This window comes from Hippoglossus hippoglossus, chromosome 8 (genome assembly GCF_009819705.1).
Source record: "Hippoglossus hippoglossus isolate fHipHip1 chromosome 8, fHipHip1.pri, whole genome shotgun sequence".
Taxonomy (NCBI): Eukaryota; Metazoa; Chordata; class Actinopteri; order Pleuronectiformes; family Pleuronectidae; genus Hippoglossus; species Hippoglossus hippoglossus.
This window is the reverse complement of record NC_047158.1, coordinates 6,789,188-6,815,661: the sequence shown is the minus strand read 5'-3', so window position 1 is coordinate 6,815,661 and position 26,474 is coordinate 6,789,188. Positions and strand designations below refer to the sequence as shown.

At 39.5% G+C, this 26,474-nt stretch overlaps 2 protein-coding genes across 4 annotated transcripts; both read left to right on the top strand.

Annotated features, from left to right (window-relative positions):
- Positions 1-3,765: 3,765 nt before the first annotated feature.
- gper1 (G protein-coupled estrogen receptor 1) lies at positions 3,766-6,967 on the top strand. Of its 2 annotated transcripts, none has more exons than XM_034592800.1 (2): positions 3,766-3,991; positions 5,408-6,967. In XM_034592800.1, exon 2 carries the CDS (start codon positions 5,811-5,813, stop codon positions 6,912-6,914), a length of 1,104 nt encoding a protein of 367 aa, XP_034448691.1. In that variant the 5' UTR covers positions 3,766-3,991; positions 5,408-5,810; the 3' UTR covers positions 6,915-6,967. The 2 variants fall into 2 exon arrangements, with proteins under 2 accessions (XP_034448691.1, XP_034448690.1); XM_034592799.1 differs by having other exon boundaries at positions 5,403-6,967.
- Positions 6,968-11,589: 4,622 nt separating this feature from the next.
- On the top strand, positions 11,590-25,670 carry unkl (unk like zinc finger). 2 transcript variants are annotated; one of them, XM_034592796.1, is made up of 16 exons: positions 11,590-11,738; positions 12,369-12,578; positions 14,791-14,967; positions 15,353-15,486; positions 15,602-15,737; positions 15,829-15,946; positions 16,172-16,256; positions 16,605-16,771; positions 17,219-17,407; positions 18,221-18,271; positions 18,406-18,583; positions 18,676-18,765; positions 18,874-19,110; positions 19,287-19,474; positions 20,116-20,373; positions 20,544-25,670. In XM_034592796.1, the coding sequence occupies exons 1-16, from the start codon at positions 11,674-11,676 to the stop codon at positions 20,697-20,699; spliced, it is 2,439 nt and encodes an 812-aa protein (XP_034448687.1). In that variant the 5' UTR covers positions 11,590-11,673; the 3' UTR covers positions 20,700-25,670. The 2 variants fall into 2 exon arrangements, with proteins under 2 accessions (XP_034448687.1, XP_034448688.1); XM_034592797.1 differs by lacking the exon at positions 17,219-17,407.
- Positions 25,671-26,474: the final 804 nt, after the last annotated feature.

Below are 26,474 nucleotides of genomic sequence, written 5' to 3'. Positions count from 1 at the left end.
ATAGCGACCACATCTTCAAACGTAAAAAAAACAACAGAAAAGAAACACCATCAGCATTGTGGACTCAAAACACTTCCCCCACCCCTCCATAGTGGTGAGTATAGTGAATTTTCATTTTTTCCCCTGTGAACTCTCCCATTAAGCCCCAGTGAAACAGGAAAAGCTTTTAACTGTACAAGCGTCTGTCGAGGAAACAGGGTAACGCTGACAAAGCACAGTTTTTAATGTGCTACATTAGTCTTAATGTTGTTTTTCTCCTTTAGGGGTTCAGCCAGACCAAAAGTATGAGGGTCAATTCCAGTCGCACATACACCATCGAACACCAGACCACCTATGTAGTCAGAACAGTTGGCTTTTGGCTTTAAAATGTTTTATCTGGCTGTCAACCAGCTTTCACACACAGAGCCAGAGACCACCGTAGTTTTTCTCAATGTGGGCTGCAGGATGTAAAGGGGAGAGCGGGTTACAGTTAGCATTCTAGAAATCTATATGCAAGCAAGTGTGTCAGAAGGAGGGAAGCATGTGGTGTAAAATCATAAATCCTTAAATCAACCAATGTGAAGAAAGTGTTAAAGAGATTGAAGAATATTCATAAAACAAAAGACAGGCCGAGTAAACACGGGAGAACGAACGTGGAGAAGAAATATCATGTAAGGAAGATAGAAAAGACCAGGAGCAACAACACTGATGAACTGATTGTTGTTGACTGTATCTATAAGTTATTGCTTGACATCATTGAAAACTCCAACCCAGAGACTTCAGGAGGGATCCTCTATCTTTGAGCCACAATGTCACTTCAGCTCTGGGGATGCAAGTGGACCCTGCAGGGCAGATGCTTGGAAATGAATCCCACCTTTCCTCCCCGTCTGCTACTCTCGGCTTTCGCTCTTCAGAAAGGAGGGCAGAGAAATCAAATTTAAAAAACATGCACACTAACAATAAAATCCCAGCATCAGCTAAATATCAAACATGGCCCTGGAAGCAGTGCAGAGGAGCTGGATGGTGCAGGATGTTCCATCCAGAGGTTGTGGTTGTGGCTGCGGGAGAGATGTTGGATGGAGCCAGAAGTGCATGAGACTGGTAAGTGGAGGCAGATGAGGGTGTTGTACCCTCCCTCCTATTAGACCTCCCACTTTCACTCCCCCAACCACAAGCAGTTAAACCCCAAAACTTCCCATTAATAACACTGGTGATGTTGTCTCGCTCATTAGATGTGACTGGATGGGAAGTGCTGTTGTTCCGTGGAGGCACCTCCTTTTCTTACACGAAAACTGCAGAGTTATTATAATGATATGTTTTTACAGTTATGGTAGGATTTCATGGCGATCATAATAACAAACCGAGACCAATGCAACGCTTGGATTCTCCCTGTCATTTAGCGTACGATTCAATTATTTACCCATCAGCCTCTTTGAAAGTCCACATTCAAATTTATGTTTTCACCTCTCACCTGTTGATGCCTATTGCTGCAGAAAACCATCCTCGAAACCACATCACTTTTCCAGCCAGAGCCTGTGCAGTGATTCGAATTTGTCCTCATCTTGCCAAACATTATTCACAGTTTATGCCAGTGGGCCACCCAGTGGACACGAGCAGGGAGTGCAGCCTCTCGCACAACCCTGAGCAGAATGAATGTGGAAGCAGCCGAAGCAGAGTGTGATGTGTAAATCCAGATCATAGAGATAATGAGAAAGGCAGAAAGTGAGGCCAGCTTAGAAGGTAGGAGATGATACGCTCACAATATCATCCATAATCCTGACAGGAAAAGACAGAAAACAGAACAAACAGTCACTATGAAATATTTTCAGGCAACTTTCAAACTATTTCCTCCAGTGGTTTGTATCAACCTTTCCCATCATGCATAATTTCAGCCAAGATTAGAACCTGCAAAGCCTTTTCTGTGTCATTCGTAGGAAGTACATTTTCCAGATGAGGCTCACTGTTTACTTAACCTTGTGTTACCGCTCTTAATCGGTTCCCTGAAGTTACTTTCGAAATGTGACAACTCCTCTTTTTAGCCTCGTTTTGTGTCTCATGGAATAAGTCTGTGATCTACTGGGTTTAAAACAGTAATATCACATGTTTATTAGACACAACTGTTTTCACCTCAGTTGAGGTGAGGTGAGGTCAAATATACTTGCGCCTAAGATGGCCTGTTCTCCTTCTCTTCCTCTCCTCCTCTCCCCTGTACAAAATTCCTCAGGACTGATCCCCGCTTTCCCCTTATGCGTGTGAAGTGATGCATAAGATATCCGCTGTAGCTGAGAGAAAATGGCAGAAATCCTTCTTTCTATTTGACCCCTCAAACTTTTCTGCTCTTCTTTTTTTGTTCTCATCTGCCCCCTCTCCTGTAAAAAAAACTAAACAACTCCAACTTGATTGTGCCAGCATGGCGACCAGCTGCCTTTCTGACCCTATCTGCCCCTTCAGACCATCGCTGATGATCTGCTGCTCTATTTACCGACTCGCCGAAATCAGCTTCTGCGGGAAATGAGGCCTGGGTGCCATCTGCACTCAGCAAGATCAACAAGAGGCGATCCGCTTCCGCAAAATGAAGCTAGCTCTTGACCCCTGTGATTTGTGAATATGGGTTGTACGAATCAAATTTGATTGGTTGATGATATAAATGTATATTTGAGTGTGACCTAGCCAACAGGTATCACTCCATTTATTAACAATTTATGAATCAATACACACACAAGCTCAGTATAACTAATCTTCTATTAGCTGCTTATGAAATCGCCGGTTTTACACAGTTTTATAGGGTTTGACAAAAGCCTGCTTCTGTAATACATCAATCCTAAAATAATTTTAAGCGCGAAGTCGGCCCACCACGTCCAACCTTGAGGTACATGATCATGTGACAGATACACTGCTCTGCGAAACATACACCCCCTCCACATGGCTCTCCATTTGTCACATTCGAAGCCCTGAAGCTGCAGCAAGCCCATCCCCGCAGACAGTGCTCCAGCTTCGGACTGGACTTCCCTCTCCCCTCTGGCTGTCTGAGGATGAAGTGATATATATCTATATATAGATATATATATATATCTACATATATATAAATATATATATATATATATATATATATATATATATATATATATATAGATAGATAGATATATATACACTGTTTTATCAGTAGATTATACAGCTGATGTTTGTTGTAGCAGATGGTTCCTGTATATCTGAAGTTATAGAAGGCGTCTGCACTTATTCCATCCAAAGAAACACTACACCAGCTTACACCGTATCAAACAGGTCTCCATAGTCACAATTTGGACACAAAGATTAGTTCAAATTATCTTAATCTTACTCCTTGCCCAGGAGCACAGGGTCTGTTCTGTTTCCCTCTTATTGAGAGTGAAGGCCCACAGTTTTTTCTACCTTAGCTAAATGTAATTGTTGCATTGAGGATGAACAATAAACAAGCAAGGAGCAGTGGCTTTCCTTATATGTGGATAATCGACAATCAATACTGATCAGTAGGAAAAACTGTTTCAGTTGAAAAACTAAGGAAGGCTACGTGCAGTGTGTTTTCACGGCGCTTAAGAGTAAGAGCTACTCAACCTGCAGGTGAACAAATGCTGCAAAAAAGAATGAGTGGTTTCCATAACAACACATTGTAGTTGTTCCACACTGTACTTCTTTTGCTGTCCAAACTTTTCTTTTTCTTAAAAATCATGAACTCATCATGCCAGTTCAGTTCCTGGATCTTTGTAGACGCTCAGTGGACATCGAAGAAGAGAAGAGGCAGAGAAAAGGGGGAATCTGATGAAACACGGTGACAGTCTCCCGGTGACAGATCATCTTTTGCGTCTCCGTCTCCGTCCCTCCCGCCCTCCTCCTCCTCCTCTCCTCGTCCAGACAGGGTTGGGCCAAACAGCAGGTGGTGCAGAAGAGAAGCCTGCATTTGGGACGTACACACCACTGGTTCTCTGACTTCTGCACCGGACATCATGGAACAGCAGCAAATTACAATTGTTTCTAAGTAAGTGCTGTTTCTGGTTTTCACGTCACTGTCATTATTTGTAGTCATAATGTTTTGCTTATGTGTTTTATTTGTACTTAATGTCAAGGACAGTTAACAGTAAAAAATAAAAACAGCTCATAGACTCACTCTATACTTATTTATTAATCTATACAGTTTGAAAGGGGTAGATGGGGAATTCCCTCTTGTCTTAGGAATCCAGTTGGATAATGAACGGTATATGATGTCATCAACTAGCATCAACTAGCTCTTTATCATGTATCATGGCATGTGGGTGTCTGTGGTTTGTCACAGAGCATGTTTACATGATCTTAGGTCTCATTGACTCCGGTAAAGAAGAAAAAAGTGCAGTCGTAAACACGCTCAGAGCAAAAAGAACTGTTTTAAAAGGTGTCTCACGAAAGATCCCGAGTGGAGGGCAGCTCAGGATCCATGTATCCTATAGGAATAAACCATAGATCGATATAAAGATAATAATTTGAACAAAAATAATAAGCAATAAATAATAATGACTACTTGAATAACAGGAATGTTATGAATTACTAATAAAATATTACTTTGTTGGGTCATAAAACTATTTTAGCTCATAATCCTTAAAGTTTATTGTTTTTTTATGGGATTTTCTTTCACTCTGAACATTAAAAAGGAAAATCTTTATGTTTCTCATGCTGTAAAATATACATATATATATATTATTATACAGTATTTTTCTGTTGCCTGTACATTATCTTATCGACTTGGACTCTCATGTGTACACATGTTGTACACGTGCTGATCTGCTGCTGTGAAGACAGCTGTTAATAGGAATACATTAATATTGCAAGCTGTTTACTGTGGTCGGAGTAAAACCCCTTGTGTCTGTGAACGTGTGTGTCAGTCATGTTTGCCAACCAGACCTCAGTCTTATAGCACAAGGGCAAGTCTGGGTTCTCTGGGGCCTCGTGATGGTAGAAGAGGATTGTTTATAATGTGAATACAACACATGGATTTTTTTCCTTATATGCATGAGAACGTGTTTTGTGTTCAGCAGGTCTCAAAGGTCTGTTAAATTTTTAAAGGCAAATTTTTTTTTTATCTCAGCAATTAATAGTCATCAAGCCCAGTTTGAGTGAGCTTAGATTGGCTGAGGATTTCTTAGACGGAATTTCAATGCATCTGTTTAAGTCCAAAGCTTGAATGTTAATGTGCTCACTTAGTTGTGTGCCATGTCATTTCAAGGCCCTTTAAATAACTCCCCAGAGTAAAGCTGTAATTCTCATACCTGTTGTTTAACATTTCAACAGATTTAAAACGAGTGCAAGCTGCTGTTTTATTCTAATTTGAATACACACAACAAGATGGCTTTTTTTCCAAGTTTCGACACCTAATTCTCTCCAATATCCTCTTTTTTCCCCTCCCCTCCTCTCCACAGCTCAGGTGTCACAGCAGTAGCGTCTCTGGCCGAGGCTCGCTGAATAAAGATGCACGTGGACTTGTAGAGGGAAAAGCAGCACTCAAATGAGATGACTCAAAAGAGGAGAAAGAAAACCACCTTTTAATCTCAGGTCAAAAGTTTGGCACGGCGTGAAACGATGTGAGTCGTCGTATCAAAAAGGACAAAGCCGTTTTTTTAAGACATGGAGGTGGCTTTCGCGTGTGTCAGGAATCTTTTGGTAGATGAACCTTGGCGACAGCATGGAGTCAGACAGGCTGTAGATGTTTCTGCCCCACTCATCTGACTTGTGTCAGCATGTCAACGCAGCATAGATGATTTACCCTTTAAAGAGACACAACTGGGAACCAACCTGGTCCAATGATGTAGCAGCTACAGGTGACTTAGATGTGGGCTATGATTCAAGACAGTGCAACCACAGCCAGTATGGAAGTGCAGACAACCTCTCTGGTCTGGATATATGTGAACAGGACAGAACAACTGAACTCTTCATATGAACACAACACGACAGATCTGACTGAAAACTCAAACACCTACCACTCTTACACGATTGGTCTCTTCCTCTCCTGCCTGTACACCATCCTCCTCTTTCCTATTGGATTTATTGGTAACATCTTGATCCTGGTGGTCAACCTGAACCACAGAGAGAAGATGACCATCCCTGACCTTTACTTCGTTAACCTGGCAGTGGCTGACCTCATCCTGGTGGCGGATTCCCTCATCGAGGTCTTCAATCTGAACGAGAAGTATTACGACTACGCCGTCCTCTGCACCTTCATGTCCCTTTTCCTGCAGGTCAACATGTACAGCAGCATCTTCTTCCTCACGTGGATGAGCTTTGACCGCTACATAGCCTTGGCGGGCTCCATAAGCAGCAGCCCACTGAGGACTATGCAGCATGCCAAGCTCAGCTGTGGCCTCATCTGGATGGCCTCCATCCTGGCCACTCTGCTCCCCTTCACCATTGTGCAGACCCAGCACAGGGGTGAGGTGCACTTCTGCTTTGCCAACGTCTTGGAGATCCAGTGGCTGGAGGTGACCATTGGCTTTTTGGTGCCCTTCTCCATCATTGGTCTGTGCTACTCTCTGATTGTACGCATCCTCATGAGGGCCCAGAAGCACCGTGGCTTGTGGCCACGGCGGCAGAAAGCCCTGCGCATGATCGTGGTGGTGGTTCTGGTGTTCTTCATCTGCTGGCTGCCAGAGAACGTCTTCATCAGCATCCAGCTGCTGCAGGGCCCAGCTGACCCATCGCAGAGGGCTGCTACCACCCTGTGGCATGACTACCCGCTCACAGGCCACATTGTTAACCTGGCAGCTTTCTCCAACAGCTGCCTCAACCCCATTATCTACAGCTTTCTAGGAGAGACCTTCAGAGACAAGCTGCGGCTCTTCATTAAGAAGAAGGCCAGCTGGTCAGTAGTGAACCGCTTCTGCCGCCACAGCCTTGATATACACCTCCCTGTCAGGAGTGTGGTGTCAGAGGTGTGACTGCTTAGAAGAGGGACAACCATTATGAAACTGAGGCCGCAGAATATGCTTAAAAAAAAAGTCAATCTTCATATCAACGTGATATATCAACTAGGGTGAAATATTACCTCAGATTTCTTTCTGCTGTTGAATAGCTTTGCCTCATAGTGACTCAGTTAACCTGCTCACTTTCTGAACAAAACAACAAAAGCATCAGGAATGTGCACTCAAAGGATGACAATGACTCAATGTGTGTATCTTTTCAAGTAGATAACAATGCACATACAGTACTAAAAGCAATTTTCAAGTTTATCTGCATCTTGGACTGTTTTCTTTAATTGGATTTGGTGTGTTATTCCTTCAAAGAGTTGGCAAGTTTGGTAAGGCAGGCAACAACAAGTGAAATGCCAGCAAAATGTCAGCATCCACCCCAGGAGCACAGCCTGTGTGCAGACGTAACTAATGCATAGAGTCTCAGAAGAAGAGGAACGGTGTAAGTGTGTGAGACAGACAGTAATGGAACATTTTACACGAGTGACCTCTCCTATAAATCTTCCAGAACATTGTCCGCAAAAACAACATACTGAGAGGAAATAATGCGTCATATAAAATCCAATCAGGACGTCCATTTTAGCTGCAAGACGAGGGTCGTTTCAGGTGAAACCCATGTGTATTTGCATGATCTTAAAATCAACAATCGTGGCCTTTTTCAAGATGAGGAATACCAGTTCAGGACATCATGGATAAGGAACAAATTTGAAAATAATACAGCACCAGCTACTTTGTACTTTTTTGACACTTTTTTGACACTTTTATTTTCCTCTGATGGCAAAACAAATGGCATCATGTATATCAAACAATCTTTGGACAATGCAAACAAATGTTCGCAAATGTGTTTCTCTATTTGATAATAAAGAAAATGCCACATTTTCTAGGAATTTAAAGTGAAAATTGTTATTCAATTCCAATAACAAAAAAAAAATTGAGATTTTTTTAGATAAAGAGAATTAAAATCAGTTTTCTACAAAAGGGTTTAAGATGATATATAATAATAATAATATCTTGCATTTATATAACACCTTTCACAGGACCCAAGGCAGTTATATGATATATATAAAGGGTGATGCACCCTTTATTTCTTACTTGTTGTATTTAAACATTTTGGTCAAGCCATAAGGTGAGTTATAGGTATAAATATGTGATGCTATTTTTGGGGGATTCATATGTTGTGGTAATGTGGGAATCGGTGAGTGCTCATTTCAAAGATGGCTGAGTTATCACCCCAGTTGTCAGTTCCCGTTTGCATGAGCGAAGAGGCAGGTGTTGCTTCGCCTGGAGGGGATGAGACTGACTAAACACATCATTCAATGTTGATAACGTGAAGCAGCTTCAATCTTCTGTCCTTACCCGTCTTACCATATTTTACACTGATAAATAACGGCAATAAATGGGGAAAAGCTGGGCGAAAGTAATGGGCCTGCGAAGAAATAGTTTACAAGAAAAGAAACGTCTTCATCTGCACATTTGTGGCCTATTTTTCTGACCGTGAACTGATTCAACTAATTTCTTTGAAATGCAAAAACTGACATATATCATCCACTAAGCCATCATGCAGACTCTTTTGATTCAAGTGTGTTTGGCTGAACGAAGATGTTCATGAACGCATTAATCACAGGTTCATGAAATGCACATCACCAGGCTACACAGGTGCAGTATAAACATTTTTGAATCGTAACCTATGAGAGGCCTGATTGGAGAGGTTTCGTAAAAACCTGTCATAAAGGTTTACAGCCTCTTTGTTTGTTGATCCATCAGGACAAACATTATAAATTCTTTTTTTGTAATATCCTTTTTTTATCCTTATTCAGTCGTGCCTACAGTCATCCTTCTACACTCAAATATAACAGGGTTACAATAATATTCACTTTGTCATTTAGATTTTTTGCAAACCAGACATTATCATCTAGAACAGCTTCTGTGCTTTAGGGATATTTAATAAATGAGGGTGTTTTATTTTATTGACTAGAAGAATACAGAAATACACAGTCATGCCTATGCTGAAGCTCATTCCATATATAAAATCTGTCTATTGCCAGCCTGTGGTGGGCCTGTGCTGTGTTTGTGCATGAGGCAGCCAGAGATAATGGCGTGACTGGGAGAAACAGGAGTCCAAACCACAAACTGTTATTCCAGCTGTAACCGACCCAGCAGCCTGGGAAAGCAGCACTGAGGATAGTTTGAGTGATTGTTTATTAGAGGTCGGCAAAAAATGCCAAACTTGTTGCGGTGCATGTTACTAAAGATTCTTTCACGTGATGTTTCCATTACACAAATTCGTGTCCCATATCCTCGACATGCAAACTGCCACTCAGCCATGTTTTTCTTCTCACAAAGACAGGTTTAAGTTTGTATGTTTGTGTGTTTGTGTGTATTTGCAGGATACAGTATGTGGAGGCTAAAATCTTTTGTTAACAGAACCTGTTTCTAACAAAACCACAACAACAGGAGGAAAGGTGGGTAACAACGTGATCAGAGCTGTCAACACCTCCACCAGAGCCCAGGCCCACCAAGTTCAAACCTAAAGGGAGAAGGACAGGATCATCTTTACATTACACATACGCACATGCACACACATACAGAACCACACAGAGAGATGCTGTGAGAAGAGGCTGACAGTGGACTGTGTGTACAGCTGAGGCTACCGAGGAAGGTTAAAGGTTGGTGGCGACTGACGTCACTGAAAGGAAAAAGGGTGTGACATTTACCCTCGCTTACATCCACAATGCTTCCACTGGATGATGCTGCACAATAATGAACTTGATAGCAAAAACAAACTAGTAAAAGAGCATAATGTAAAGTATATTTTTGTTTATGTCATTCATGTATAAAATCGGACTGGTTAATAATGAAGGGGATGCACATGGTCGCAAAACCAAATGATGGTGGTCATATAATCTAGAGACAAATCCTGAAGCTTTTTAATTACTACATTTAACAGGAGATACATGAACAGGGCAGGCCTGATGGGAGTATTTTCCTCATTGTATCCCTGCAGTGATGCTCAAAGGCATCAAGTGCAAATACATAGAGTGCATAAGTTAAAAGTTGCAATAACGGTATCGAACACAGAAATCCATATGTGATAATGTTACATTTTGGTCAGAGAGAAGAGCCTGTCTAAGCCTACAAAATCACAATCAAAACTTATGAGAATCTTCATGTTTCTGCACAAAGGTGACCACGTTTTCTTTTACGTAAGAAAAGGTGAAGTGGACAGGGGGTGGGGCATGTCAAAGTAATTACAACTGGATAGACCGGGCTTATGCATAATTACAAGGAAATGCACTCAGTGGACCTCAGCAGCTGAATAATGGATTAGACATATAATTGCATTTGTAAATTAAAACCCTTACGGGAAAAAGAGCTGAATACAGCAAATTAGCTTTTCCAGATTCAGAGGGAAAGAAAGGGGATTGGAGTTTGACGTGCTTCAGCGGTGATGAGGCCGGCCCCATCAAATAGCCTGACGCCAGGAGGCTGTTTGCGTATTTGGACATTAAGGCAATTTGAGAATAAAAGAAATAATGGTTAACACAGAGTGTATCAGTCCAATTTGGAATAAGACAAGGAAAAACAAAAGTGAGCTCCAAAACCCCCCAAAAAAGAATTGTATGACTAACTCTACAATGCATCATATTATATCATATTATGTGATATTGATCATTGATGTGATTATGTGGGGGGGGGGACGCAAAACATAAAACCTATAGACCTTTTAGTTTCTAGGTGTTTGAGGGTATAAAACAAAAGGAAGAGATTCATCACTAAAATACTTTATTTGTAGAGTATGTTGGCATAAATATATATGTAACAATTTAATCCACTTAAAAGATCCTCAGTTCAGACACTGATAATTCAGGTTGCTGTTGAACTTGTGTATTTAAACTTTTAAGTTCTAATTGTCTTCAATGCAGCTGGTGAGGTTCTCCATAGCTGCTAGCTTTTTATTGATCATATGTTGATCGTATGTTATTGCTCCTCACGTTGCGAGTCCTTCTATTTATTTATTTCTTGACAAATTCAAGCTCAGGTAAGATCATTTAAGTATTGTTTCTGTAAATAAGAACTTTGTATGAAAATGTCAAAACCAAGCAAAGTTCATTTTACACCGTATTCACAAATGCGTCATTTGATTTGTGTAAAAATCTGCTTTGAATGTGAATATACTATTGGCATAAAATAATTCAATACATGGTAAATGATGCTACTAATTAAGACTATAGTTTAAAGATGATAATTTTTTTTGTTGGGATAGATAGACAGACAATGTTGACATATTGAATACGTTGCTGTTGTTCAATTCAATTTCATTTGTATAGCACCAAATCATAAGATATATTATCTCAAGGCACTTTACATTGAAGGTCAAGACCTGTATTTCTTATATTTTGAATTAAATATTGAAATATAGAATGGGAGGTACAGAACACAGAACACGTCCACAACCAAAAAGGAGAATATGGAAAATGTTAGATATGCATGTGGACCCATAACCTCGGTATTTAAATTTGTATTTGCTCCAAAAAATAAAATAAAAAAGGTTTTAGTTCAGAGGGGGGGGATGACAGAGGTGAGAGGGTGTGTGTTCCCCCCCTCCCTCTGCAGCGCCCCCTGCGGCTCTGCTCGGGAGTTCCGCGGCGCGCTGGCGTGCGGGGCGGACGTGCACGCACGCGAGCAACAGATCCCGGGGCGCATGCGCAGTCCATTGTTTTGACTGAAAATGCCGTCGGTTTCGAAAACGGCGGCCAACGCGTCTCCCCAGACCGAGAAGCCTTCGCACTATACGTGAGTGGAGCCGCCGCCGCAGAGCGCGGGGGATCGGGCCGCGGAGAAAACCGCGCTGCTCGTCGCATGCAGCCGCGCGCTCGCATCCGCCGCGTTCCTCAACTCTCGTGCGTGCGTTGACAACATGGAGCTTTTCCTGGCTTTGTGGCTGCCTCCCGTCGCACGGCGGGCGCACACTGCGCGCCGGACCGCCGCAGCGCGTCGCCCCGCTTTCCCCCTTTACGAGCCGCCACTCGGTACCGGAAACGTGTTTTCACCGAGTTGCGGGTTTGTTGTGGGCGCTGCGCCGTCAACTCGCGCCGCCGCCGCTGCTCCTGCTGCTACAGCTGCTACCCCATTAGCCAGGAACTCGCTAACCAGCCCGCCTGTGAGGAGCTCGGCCTGATTTTTTGAGTTCCCCCCCTCGCTACGCACACAAACACACGTACGCTCACGGGCTTCACAGCAGCACTACGCGGGGATTCTTGCGCAGCGCTCTCTCTGAATAGCGTGCTTGACGTTAGCGACCCCCAAAAAAACAGCAGCCAAACGCGAACACTGAACTTTTCTCTGTTGTTTACCGCTGAGCTGACAGTTAAAAAACCCGGATCCTGACGCTACGTGTTGCTCCCCCCCCCTCGTCTGTTTCAGATACTTGAAGGAGTTCAGGACGGAGCAGTGCCCCTTGTTCCTCCAGCACAAGTGCACGCAGCACCGACCCTTTACGTGCTTCCACTGGCATTTTCTCAACCAGCGGCGGAGGCGACCCATCCGGAGGAGAGACGGGACGTTCAACTACAGCCCCGACGTGTACTGCACCAAATACGACGAGACCACAGGCATCTGTCCGGATGGAGACGAGTAAGTCTCTCTCTCCCCCCCCCAAGTGTCGGTCGTGTCAGTGTCCGCTTCATGAACACTGCAAATGCACACACGTAGAATACTGACACAGCCCATCAGGAGCTGTTCCAGATGTTTTCCTCCTAGCTGACCTGAAATGGCCTTGACCTCTGACCTCTGTGTGTATTGTGGCTCCTACAGCGAGTTGGTGAAACTGTTGCACTTTTATATTCAGTTTTGTATGATCAGGCCAAGGAGCATCTGCTACAGTTTGCAGGGCACAGAGAAACCCTGTGTTTTTATTATGATCTTTTTTTAATATATAATTTTGAGAAAAAATCGATTATTAGATTAAAACGTTCTTCAATTGCTTTTTGTGGCAACAGTTACACACACACACACACACGTGTGTTTGGTCCTGCAACAACAGACACATTTATGCTTCCACCAAGGAGGTTATGTTTTCATCAGTGTTTGTTTGGTAGTTAGCAGCTTTACCCTGAAAACTATTGGGCAGATTACCATGAAACTTGGTGGAAAGATGCAGAATGGGTCAGAACCCTTTTAATTTCCGTGTGATTGAGAATCGGGTAAATTCAAAAAAATTGTACTTTCTTTAACATCACAAGATCCAGTGTTTTTCAACATTTTCTTTGATTTCTCAGAGAACAATTCATGGATTTAGATTTTTAAAAAGATCAGACGGGACTGTTATATATTTAATTTTGTGTAGATTCAAATAAAGAATCTGATTAAGTGAATTTAAACGTAGTTTCATAAGTGGACTTTCGGGCCTTGGTAAATGTATGTGTCATTTTAGCTGAAGTGGTTATTAATCTTAATATATTCTTGATTGTTATTTCTTTTTTGGTCACTAAATACCCCAAAATGTTTAGTTTAGTATCACCTTATATTCATCACCACTCATATCGTCAGTTTGGAGTTATTGGATCCGGCAATTATTAATCATTTTTGCTTAAAAATAACTGGAACATATATATGATTATCGAAATAGACATACTTTTCATCTGACACTCATTGTTGCAGCTCGACACATGGGCGTATTAGCTCAGGTTATAATATAAACTGCCAGTGTTGTTATCAATTTGTTGCAGAAGCTGTTATTTAAAAGTGACCACCAGCAGAGGTCTGTGTGTTTTTGCAATGTAAAACTGTGTATTCTTAAGTGCACGCTTAAGAGTGATTTGATCTATTCACACAGGAGAATAGGATTTGATTGGTCGTTGCATGGGAAGCAGTATTTACCTCTCAGTTCTCCTGCCTGAAGTGGATTGTTACACCAGAGTTTGGCAGCACATTTATTACATTCTCTGTAGAGTCTGCATCCACTTATACACGACTGACTAAACTCACCCTTTATTCGGCCAGACTGCAACCATGTGTCTTACAGATCGGCTACTTTAACAGGTTGGATCGGCCCTCCAGCGTTCGATGCATGATTGCTGCAGTTATTTTCGGTTATGGGCAGCATGTGTCATGATGCAACGATTTCAAAGCGCTTCATATTTGAAAAAAAAAAAAAGGCAGTTCCAAATTATATGCTTTTATTTGTCTCTTACATGAGCCCAGACAGTCTCCATAACTTTGTGCACAGCATCTTTAAATCTCTGTCATCGCAAAATTGATTAACTGTCTCTTGGTACAGAGACCTTGTGAAGCCTCAAAAGGGATGGCTGGGGTATTGCCCTTTTAATTTGGAGCAGGTAGTATATAAAGATAGTCGCCCCTCTGTGAGATTTCTGGATTAAAATGGTGCAGTGTTTAATTTTGCCCCCACATAGAAATAAAAAAAGAAATAACAGTCCTTACAATTCCTCCTCTGCCAATGGAAGCTATTTCTGTATGACCTTATCTGTTGCTATAGCAACTGTTGCTACTCAAGAAAAGAAAATTTGCTTTATTCAAAAGCCTTATTGGCGATACAGTTCTCGAGGCATTGCTGGCGTCTCAGCCTTCTATTTACAATGGAATAATACTCTTGATTTAAAAATGTGTGCCACTAAGAATTATGTGCTTTTATTGCAATTTATAATCATTTCAGGCTCATTACACAATGTCTGGACCAGGTCTTTAATGTCGTAGCCCTGCTTTCCTGTATGTATATTAATATCATATGAAACATTCTAAAATTGTAGTGAACATGAATATATCTAAACGTCACGTCATTCTATGTCATTCCAAATATTTCAAAGTTGTTTCCTTGCTTCCTTAGCTGTCCTTATTTACACCGGACCACTGGTGACACAGAGCGCAAGTACCATCTACGCTATTACAAGACAGGCACTTGTATCCATGAGACAGATGCTCGGGGGCACTGTGTGAAGAATGGCCTCCACTGTGCTTTCGCTCACGGGCCACATGATCTCCGACCTCCAGTCTATGATATCAGGTGACACACAGAGCAAATAGTCGCCTCCCTTCCCGCCGCCAAACCTTTTCACTCACAAGCCTCACGATGGATCGAACTAATTATCCAATTTTGACATAATGTAAATACAATACCTGGATTGCAGCTTAATGCATTTTCAAAAAAATGGAAAACACCTGTGTGATGGTCCAGTGTCACTTGTTTTTGTTTTGTGCTTTGTATTTATCAATTTAGTATTTTGAGATTTAGATCCAACAAATAATTATCTAAATCGAATTGGATTGTGATTAGTGATCTTAGAGAAGCTAATCATCAAAATTTAAAGGCACTGAACCAATCTGTCTGTTTTTTTTTTTTTTATATGCTAAAGAAGTGATTCAAATAACTTTATTTGTTCTGTGCATAGGGAGATTCAAGCACAAGAAGCCCTTCAAAATGGACAGTTGGGATCCGGGGAAGGTATTCCTGATTTGCAGCCTGGTGTATTAGCCAGCCAAGCTATGATTGAGAAAACTCTGACCGAAGACCCTCGGTGGCAAGGTGAGAATCCTCTTCCTAAATGATTCTCTCTTTCATAACTAAACAAACCTCTTATTCTCGGCAAAACAAAATGAAAAATTACTTTAACACTTTGTTCCGTGTTTTCTTTTTGCAGATACCAACTTTGTTTTAGCCAATTACAAAACAGATCAGTGTACTAAGCCCCCAAGACTATGCAGACAAGGCTATGCTTGCCCCCACTACCACAACAGTAGAGATCGAAGACGAAATCCACGGAAATTCAAATATAGGTAAGATGTTACTCAGTTTGCATTAAGATAACACTTGGTATTAAGTCATGTAACAGCTGTAAGAGTTCTGGTCCTGTGTGTAACACTACAGGTCAACCCCTTGCCCAAACGTGAAACATGGTGATGAATGGGGAGAGCCCTCAAAGTGTGACAGTGGAGACAGTTGTCAGTATTGTCACTCTCGTACAGAACAGCAATTTCACCCCGAGGTGAGTGGATTTTCTCTCCCGTAAAAGTCACATTCACCTTCGCTATCGTTGACATTTCAGTATTTTTGAGTATATCATTTGGGTTTTTGTTAAATAATTTAATCATTTTATTTGAGGTTTTATTGTGTTGGCTGCTAATGATAATGCAACTTCACTCTCGTAGCCCAGGGCAGGAATTTTAACTTTGTCTCCACATGTCTTGTGATTTCTTTGTCTTTCTCTAAGATCTACAAATCTACCAAATGCAATGATATGCGACAAACTGGATACTGTCCCCGGGGACCTTTTTGTGCATTTGCACATGTAGAAAGTAAGTGAACGCTTTTCAAGTTTGAGAAGAGATGGATATATATAATATATGTTAATTTCCCTGCCATCTCTTTTGTTTTGATTATTTCATTTGATTTGTCGAATGAGGCTAAAGCCAAAAAGAAATGAACTGTTATATTGTATTATTCAGGTGTTCAGGCTATGACACAACTAAATACTTTTATGCTAAGACTTGGAATCTGTTTGATATAAAATGTATGAAAACTTCTGTTCTCACTCAAACTTTCTGATTGATTTCATCACAGCCATAAGAAGTAGTGTTGGCTGTTGGCAACCTGGTTTGTTACAGAACTACAGTTTGATATTTATCTCTTTAATATCCTTCCAGGAATTCCCTCCACAGAGGAGACCATGAGTTCATTGCTAACAGCGATGCAGTCGAGTTCACAGTCCCAGCTGGGCTCGCAGCAGTATTCAGAGTGTCCAATCAGTGAGTGGAACAGTGGAGGAAACTCCACCACCAGCGCAACCAGTAGCAACGGACAACTAGGAAGTGTATGTTTTCTTTCTCTGTTGTTACAGATGTTCTTCAATCGGTCATTCATCAGAATCAGAGGAAACGTTTAAACCAGAAACCAGCTTAGTAACAATTCAGCTGATGCAAACCAGCCTTTTACATAAAAACATGTTGTTGTTTACCACAGTCTCACTGTTCGGTTGGCATGTTTTTTTAATACTTTTTTTTTGTCATTACCATTTTATTGTTTTACATTTCATTACCACATAACTTTACAAAACAGAGGCAATTTCTTTTTGAAAGCGACATTTCAGAGGATTACTCAGTAAATACAGAGTTCATCAGTTATTGATCTCAATCTAAGATACATTCTCATGTCTCTCATAGCAGCCATCACCTTCATTGCCCATTCATAATATTGGTTTATTTATTTTATGTTTTGACCATCGTTTTATTAAGATCATGTGCATTTTTGTCTTTCTCAGGTTTCATGTTCTAATAGCTCAACTGTAAAGCCAGGCTCAGGAAGCGACAGTTTGATATCCCCAGTGGGATCCTTCAGCAGGCCCAAATCCTTAACTAATAGTAGTTTATGTTCAGAGTCCACCACATCCAGTGTCTCATCTCTGACGTCTAACTATCCCAGAGCTCCGGGCTTTGAACGTGAGGATCAGGTACACAGACTGCTCTTTTCAGCTTTAGAACCAATGCAACACAGTGACAGCATAGGGCCTAACACCTATTGTCACTATTTTTATTCATTTCTCATTCATTATTTGCCATGTCATTTTAATTTTATCACGTTCACTCATTTTCCCATGAATTGATTTAATTTGTTTGGTCATTTCATGTGTTAGCTTTGTTCCTAAGAAAACATTCTATTGTATATTATCTGTAAAATATTGCAAATTTATTGTGCGAAACACTTCATACAGTGTATTTATATTTCGTTATTATCACAGTTGGTGTGATGACTGTGGTGGTGAGATCATTCACTCTGTGAGAGATGTTGAAATATGCATCTACAGGCAGCACTGAAGGCCTGAAGGATTTATAAAGTATTTAGTAGTTAATACCAGAGTGATTTGACTTGAAAAGCTTGTAAGAATATATTTATAATCTGTGTTCCATGTTCTCTATCTGAGCAGCACAATCTTACAATCGGCCTGCCTAAAAATATTTTCACACTTCACACACACACAGGAGTATTTGTTGCTTAGAAGTGAAAATTCCTCTTAGTCTTGGTTTCATGTGCTTCCTGATGTTGTAATTACAGAAGGATGCCACCCACTCATAGTAAAATGTTCTGTACTGTAATTATCACAATAACAAGAACTACTGAAAATCATCAGAGTCTTCCACCAAGTCACAGTCAGCTCTGTGTGGGGAAGTGAAAATGCCTTAAAGTGATATTAACCGTTTGTATGTAAAACGTGGATTCATGTCTCTGAAATGTGCTGTGTCATTGTCATTTGATCCTTCTTTAGATTAAGAACAAGGGGCAGATGGATCAAAGATTCATGGACCAAGAAAAACAGGTTTGATTTGTTTTCTTTTTGTGATGATTGATGATACATAGTGATATTATATTTTGAATATATATTGTTGTTTGATTCAGTTTGAAACCCTCAACTATAATTAACAACAAATGCCTGCTGTGCTCCACCTTTAGATACACAACAATGTATTCTCTGCGGTAAACCCTTTGGCATCGAGCTTTACCTCCAGTATAACATCCAGCCTGGCCTCTAGTATTGGATCAGATAGTTCTTCACCCACCACCTTATCAACAATGAATGCAAAAGCCACTCCTTTCTACCCAGGGAGCAACACGGTGGAGTCTGTCATAGGTTAGTCACACGTAAAACCAAAGTTAAACTGGTCGAGCCGAGTGCTACCACTGTTTCCTGTGTTCATTAGAATGTGTTTTGTTTTCCCTCAGGATCTGCTCTGGACCTCAACTTTAGTGACATCAATGTTGCATCTCTTGATAAGGAGTTAGAGGAGCAAGACCACAGTATTGGGTTGGCAAGTAAGGACCCGTAGCTCATTGAAGCACTACCAGTTGATTTACCATTCAACCACAAACAATCTCATCTTATTTTGAAAGCAACAACAGCATCTTGTTTGTCACCCACAGGTCATAGAGTGCTCGTTGGTTCAGCTCCCGTTAACATTCCCGGCTCCCTGGCACGATCGTCCTCTTTCAATTCCTCGTCATCGCTCTCCACCTCCCCGCTGAGCTCCCTCTCCCAGTCCCTATCTCAGTCCCTCCTGTCAGCGGCAGTGTCACAGCAGAATCAAACTTCCAATATGTTAGCCAAACAAGAGCTTGGCCTCCTGGGAACACCCACCTCCTCCTCACAGAACTCTTTGGGTAAGCTGGTAGCATCAGACATCTTGCTCCAAGCGAGTGTGTGTGTGTGTGTTCGTGTGTGTGTGTGTGTTCGTGTTCATTTAGTGTGTGTCACACTAAATGAAATTGTTCTAAAGTAACACACAGCACCAAAGCTAACTTTTTTGTCTTGTCGTTTCAACTTATTACTCACCAAGGCTTAAATGGAGGAGCCAGCAACATTTGGGACTTTGTCAGTGGCAGCTTTTCACCGAGTCCGTCTCCAGTTTTCAGCAGCCTCACCTCCATAACCAGCAGCGCTGATCTGGCCCGCCTTTTCAGAGAGCTGGACGAGGCCAAGAGGAAGATCAAACAATGGGAGGAGGCCTGGCTGCAGGTCAAACATGTGAGTGTACTACCTCTTTACTCCAAATTTAGTAGATATTAAAAGGAAAAAGAAGATGACTATTTGCTCATTGCCAGTAGAGGACTGTCTTTCTGGTTTTTCCTCAATGACTCATGTTTGCCATCACAAATGCACACAAGTGTCAGTAACCTTGCTGTCTTGCATAATATGAAGAAATCACTGTTGCAGATGTAAAAAATAACAAATATTATTAAGTGATAAATATTTAAAAAACATTCATGCTTATTTACATGCCTACGTCCAGAAGTTCAATGCACGTCATACTGTTTTACAGAAATAGGTGCAGGGTTGGCATCTAGACTACCAAAATAAAGAAGAAGAAGTTGGCATGTTCACACGGGTGTTATGTTTCCATCACTGCCGATCGGAGCCAGAGCTGATTTAAAAACCAGTGTTGACTGCAGAGTCATTTGACGCAGGAGTGAATGCTGATTTAATCCATTCCTGTTGCAGACAAAAGCCAAATGTTAGTTGGTGTTAGTGGGTTTTTGAACCATTGAAAATGGGCCTCTATAAATTAATGCTTGTTGCAAGACATGCCTTACTGTGTCTAATTTTTATTCCCTTTTCATAGAATGAGAGATTAATTTAGCAAATCACAAGACTTCTCTTTCTTCCAGGCCTGTGAGGCGTGTCAGAAAGAAGCTCGCGAAGCAAAGGAACAAGCAAAGGCGACCGAGGCAGAGCGTCAGATGTCAGAACAGAAATGGGAGGAAACCGAGCGCAAGCTGAAAGAACTCCACAGGGACTTTGATGTGCTTTGTCGCACCTCGGGAACACCTCTTCTGCGTAGCTACGGAGAGCTGGACAAGCTCCCCTTGTCAAAGCTTCACTCCATCCAGAGTCAGCTGCGTAATGACCTAGACCTTATAGATGGGGTAAGAAAGAATAGATCATACTCCGCATTTCATTTGTAGCATCACCACAGTTTTCTCAAACCGTCATCCAGAGCTAGGTTTTTGCCATCGAGCATGCGTATTTTACAGGTCTGCATGAACTGTGTTTTCCTTAAGTTGCAGCTGATATTCACTCTTTTCTCCCCCAACAGGTTATATATCAGCTTCAGTCAAAGAAATGTATAGTTTGCCAAAAGCATGATCGTTGCATTGTTCTGCAGCCTTGCCAACATTATGTACTATGTGAGAACTGTGCACCTAGTAAAACAGAATGTCCCTACTGTAGAACAAAGATATTGAAGTGGTGATGTATAATAACTCAAGGTACTATTTAAAGAATTAGCCCTTTGAAAAACTACTAATAGATATTAAGTACACTTTCTAAATAGTTATGTCTGTTTCATACAATTCATTTGGAACAAAATTATGTTTAAATGACAAAACAAATGGCATTACAAGTCAGATTATGTCCAGGGAATTCAATCATTGTAGCTTTTGCTCATTTTATGTGACAACCAGACAGCATGCGCTCAATTTAAAGTGCCCTTTCTCAAATCGTCAATCATGATTCAGACTTTTGAAAGGACATAAATCTCAAATCATATATCATTTGCTTCACACTGTGCTATAAAGACATTTAGGCCGAAAACAGTGCAGCCGCAGACCTCCATACAAAATTACAAATACATAAAATGCTATCAGGACCAATAAACGTAAAAGTTGAATACACAAAGACAACAATGAGTGACCACACGTCTCGCTGTTAATCGATTATTAATGCACTTAAGAACTTTTACGGAAAATCCTGTGGAAATGTGTATGAAGCCAATAAAAAGTTTTAGTAATTATGTACTTGTGATTTGTATGTAAAGAAAAGATGTGAAATGGATATAGCAGAGTTAAAAAAAAAAAAAAGGTTTGCTGGACAAATTATAATTCAGTCTGGATCTTAAACAAACCCAATCACTAATACATAACCATAATAACTAACTGTTTCAGTTTGGGATGCTCAAATGCAAGAAGGTCGTGACTTCACTTGCGAACTACTGTGGTGATGTTCAACATAAAATGAGCAAAAACTCAGAGCTGATTTATTCTTTAATTAAAGAGGAATGTGACTCATACTCAATTCAGAAATCCTATATTTTTATATCCCAATTTGCCTTGCAATATAAGAAAAAAATTTGTATTTGCACCATTTCATTGAGCAGGGAGCGTCTAAAACTGGTAATTGTGAAATAGGGCATTGATCAAGGTCATTGTATCAGAGAGCACAAGTTTAAAAGCTCCATGCTCTAGGGAATTAGCTCACTTATATTCTTGTATTCAGTGTAATCTTTGTCCAACAATATAGACCTAATATGCAGATTTGTAAAATGTTATTAGTGTTGAACAAATACCTGTGTCTATAAATCAGCGGCAGTAAATCAAACGAAGGAAACAACTAAACCTGGGTGTTGTAACTTTGCAGTGTTCCTCTTTAAGTAAAGCCACGTTTTGTTAAACCCCAAATTTTTCATTAACACTTAATGCAACCAGTCAAGAATCCTTGTTTTTTGACCAACTTTTCTGAAGAAGTTTGATTTCTTATTAAAGCACTTTGTTGACCTGGGACTTTATTAAAGGGTATATAGAATTTTTTGCTTTAAGCTGCTTTGTAGGTATTCTTTGTGTCTTTTATTTTTTAGTTTTATACGTTTTTTCTATATAAGCTAATGTCTGAAGCAATGTCTGTGTGTACTGTGAAACATAATTTTAATATTTCATGTTTCCTATTGTTAAGTCATGGCATGGTTCTACATATTAAGATTTCATAGAAAAAAGTACTTAAATAGTTTCTACTTTCATAGTTAGATTTATAAAATTTCAATCAAATAAGTGCAAATTTAAAATGCATTTTAGGCATAACCAGCAGCTGTAATATCAATAAGGCACATGCTCCATGTTAAGGCTGTTATTCAATCAGTTAGTTTTGTTTTATAGAGATTTATATAGCCTAGCCACTAGAGAAGCATGTATTGTATTTGCTTAAAGCCTGAAATGGTGATTTTTTTTTTAGTAGGAATCTAGCCTCTTGACTTTGTCTAGAACATATCGGCCTCTAACTCTAAAGTGCCTTGCCTTAGTTGAAAAGGATGTGTATAGAGTTTTCAAAGCAAACACAAGTAGTTGAAGCTTGTGCGCAGGTTTCTACAAAATGTGTCTTGTTTAACTTAGCAGAAGCATCGACGTGTGTATGTATGTATGTGTATATATATATATATATACACACACACACACACACACACATATATATATCCAAATATGCCAGTGTAATCGTCAATTCCCATCAAGTATTTCTGCAGAAGATAATTGAAAACAAACGTTGTCAGTGCCTGTGTCCTGACCTCAACCTTAGAGATCAACCTCCCCTCCATCCTCCGACCACCCACACACTCATTCCTCAGTCGTGGTGCTCTTTCGGTGCAGCTTCATTCTTTGGAAATTAGGTTTTAACGTTTGAGAGTATGCAAACATTGAACATGTGGATTTGTATATCAACATATATAAAAACAGCTTTTTAAACAGTTCGGTAACTTTAGTTAGTTTTATTGTAATATTTCTGCAGCGAATGAAGAATTCTGTAGTCAAATTGTCAGTTTGATTTTTGCTTAGGAGTTGTGCTTAGGTTCCTCTAATTGAAATGACCTTCTACTGTGTTTAAAAAAATATCTTTTTATTCTTGCTTTAAATTCAATAGAGAAACATTTATTTCCAGGTACACCTTTTGCTACTTATAAATATGGGAAAATGCATTGTTTACATCCACATAAATGACAATTAAGCAACTCAGAGGAAAAATATCAAGAAAGGTTATGGTATTTTAGCATTTTCATTATAATATTTCAGCATAAAAGGCAGGCTAAACACTTCTGGTATTGCATGTTATGCGATATATTAACCAGCTACAAAAAAAAAAGAAAAAAAAGTTTGCACTGTGTCACTGCCAGAATATTTGTATTGACTTATTTTTAGTGTAGTAAAAAGCTTAATAACTTCTGCAAGCTTCGCTGCTACTGGAAAATGTATTAATGTAATTTCTAGTGACACATTTAGATGTTTGAATGTTATCATGCATCCACAGGTTAGATTTCAGAAATATGAAATAATCTGTCTTCTGCATTTAACTTGACTTAACCTTTATTTGATTGAATTGTTCATTTGTAAATTCCATTTAAATCAAAGTTTCAGTACTTTTGTAAATGACTTGTCACAGACTGATGTCACAGACCTCTACTACTGTAGATTGTCCCTTTTCTTTTCTTTGAATTGATCGAAAGTTGGTGCATTCTTGTGAGATTTCTCCCCACCATACGCTGGACAGCAGTGTGCGATACAGCTAATTTCACAGAGTCCTCTGGTCTATTTCTTTTCTTTTAATGACGTTGAAGGGTGAAAGTCTAAAAATTAACCAAATATGTATTCTAAAGAGAAAAGTTACCCTTGAACAGAATTCAAAATAATAGCTAAGGTATTAGAAAGATCAGAATGAGGTTGTGTAGATGAAAAGCAGACAAAGTCAAGCATTCTGTGTGTCAGGAATTCTGTTTTAGATGGATTTTTACTTTAATATTTCATTCAGTAGGACATAATATCCTCTTGGTGTGTACACAACAGGACTATGCCAATGGGTTTTTCTTCTAACATTAATGGACTTAAGCCCATTTTTGCAGTTTTACCAAAGACCTGTATTATCATTATTTCTTTTGTACTACATTTCATCGTTACTTTTATTTCAGTTAGAAACCTAAAATTTGATTTTGTTCTCATTTTAAAAAGTGATCACCTAGTACCTTAAATGGATATGTGGTTCATTAACAGTAATTAATGGCGTCTTTTTTCTCTCTAAAGTTAGCTATAGTGAGTTGCTACACATTAGAACAACAATGCATGGGTCAGATCCTCCCAAAATCTCTATTTGTACATTTGAGTTTGTGTTAAGTATACATTGACGTTTAGGGCAGATATGCACATGCTGACCTTAAGCGAGGATTCTGTGTCGGTTTAACCGTTGAAGGAATGTCAAAGGTGAATGACATTTGTGCTTCTGAAGTGGCCATATAAACTTCACTACAGTACTGTTTTGAAGTTCATTTTGTTTGTTGACTTTGCTTAAGTAGATGATCTTGATCACTTTTGAAATTGGACGTTTATGCATTATATGCTGTTATGATGGGCCTGACTGTAAGGTGCTTTCTTTTTACCTGACCCTTTGTTTTCCATTTCTGAAAGACGTGGTCCAAAATATATATATTATTTTATTGTGAAATGATGATGATTGTGGCAAGAATCAATGGCAGATACAGACATAATTAAAACTCAGTTGTTATGATGGTAATTTGTTTTCTAGCCCTTTATCTCTAGTGGTCTACTTAACCTAATTCAAGTTTTCTAAAAGGAAACATTGGTAAGCACAGCTTACATTTCTGTCCATATTTCAGATTTGTTAAATTTATGTCTAACGGACCAATTACACTTTGAAGTACATCTGTGCCTTTTTAATAATCACACAATGTTGTTTGGTATCAAGAGAATATATCTGAGGCAGCATCTGTTCTCAGTTGCATGATCAAATATAACGTGTTGAATTAGAATCAAAATTCCAGTGCCTTACAACAGTTTGTGGACCACAATGTGATTGCTAAGTGATCTTCTGCATTCAGGCCACTTTAATTGACTGATAATTGTCTCTCTCAGTCTGTATTTGCCATACCAATAAAAAAATTAAATTAAAATAAAAAAATCCTACCACTGAATTCACAGTTTTGATCTCAATTTGTTATTTGGCACCAAAAACTCAATTGTGAGGAAAAAGCACCAAATAGGAAGAATCTTGTAAATGAACTGTAAAAGATGTATCATTATGCTCTGCATTGGAATAGTTTTAACTATTTTGCATTATTGTTAGTTGTTGTGTCGTCTTTTTGTTTTTAATATAATGAAAATGGAGCCTGAAGATTTATGCAATCTTGTACATGTATATGAGTATGATGTATGGAACTGTTCAAATTAAGTAAAATACTAAATGATCTGAAAGTGGAACCAGCTGTTCCATAAGCTTCAGAAAAAGTCATTAGAAATGTTATTTTAACTTTTGAAGCCCTGAAAGATTGAATGTATTGTTCTAAATTAGATATTCAATGAATGGGTCACTGGATATTGTGGAGCGCAGTTAATTCTTTATGACGTAGCATCTAGTTGTGAACTGCTATTCAATAAAATTTATTAGAACTAAAACAAATGCAAGTTTTCAAGTTTCTATTTGTCAGCATAATGAGGAAATATAAGGACAGAAATGTATTTTTCTCAGGGTAATACAGCGATTGAATAGAAAATGTGTTATATCTGAGGAAACTGCATTTCATGGATTTATCAATGTCAGTGAGTTTAGACATTATTTATAGATAGATTAAGAAATAAGTCCCTTATTTTGTGACAAGCTGTATGGATATGTAGGAAATTCTCTGATAAGCGTAAACATTATTCTGTTGGTATATTGATATTTTTTGTGTTGTGAACACAAAAATTGGTGCAAGTGTTAGAATACTAGATTTTGTTTTCATTTTCTACATTGAGGATTGTGTACTGCATACTTTCTGTAGTGTATAACTAGTTTGTCCACACTTGTTCACTTGTGACACTACAGTTATGCAATGGTTTACAGAGTTCACAGAATTATTTTTATCATCTTGAGAATTAAAATAATTTTTCATCCAAAGTGTGTGAATACTTTTTGTTTCAGAGCGCAACTTAACAAAATAAAGTAATGGAAAAAAAGATGCTTGTGCCTGGAGTCAAGTGGACACCAGATCTGGAGGAAGGATTAATCTTAGGAAAAACTTATTGGATTCCAACAGTATTGGAAGAAATAAATAGATATATTAACTGAAAACTATTTATGGAACAAAAGGAATTATTAAAATGCCTTTTTCAGTGCAGACACCTGGAAATATCAACATATGCTTCTTATTCTTTGGAAACCGTGGATTAAATGGCAGAAGGGCATGACAGCAAGGCTTCAAAAATCTATTTGCTGTACGTTG

Coding starts and splice junctions, on each gene's coding strand:
- gper1 (XM_034592800.1), top strand. CDS start 5,811: ATGTGGGCTATGATTCAAGACAGTGCAACCACAGCCAGTATGGAAGTG.
- unkl (XM_034592796.1), top strand. CDS start 11,674: ATGCCGTCGGTTTCGAAAACGGCGGCCAACGCGTCTCCCCAGACCGAG. Junction 11,739..12,368: donor GAGAAGCCTTCGCACTATAC/GTGAGTGGAGCC, acceptor CGTCTGTTTCAG/ATACTTGAAGGAGTTCAGGA. Junction 17,408..18,220: donor GCTTTGAACGTGAGGATCAG/GTACACAGACTG, acceptor ATCCTTCTTTAG/ATTAAGAACAAGGGGCAGAT.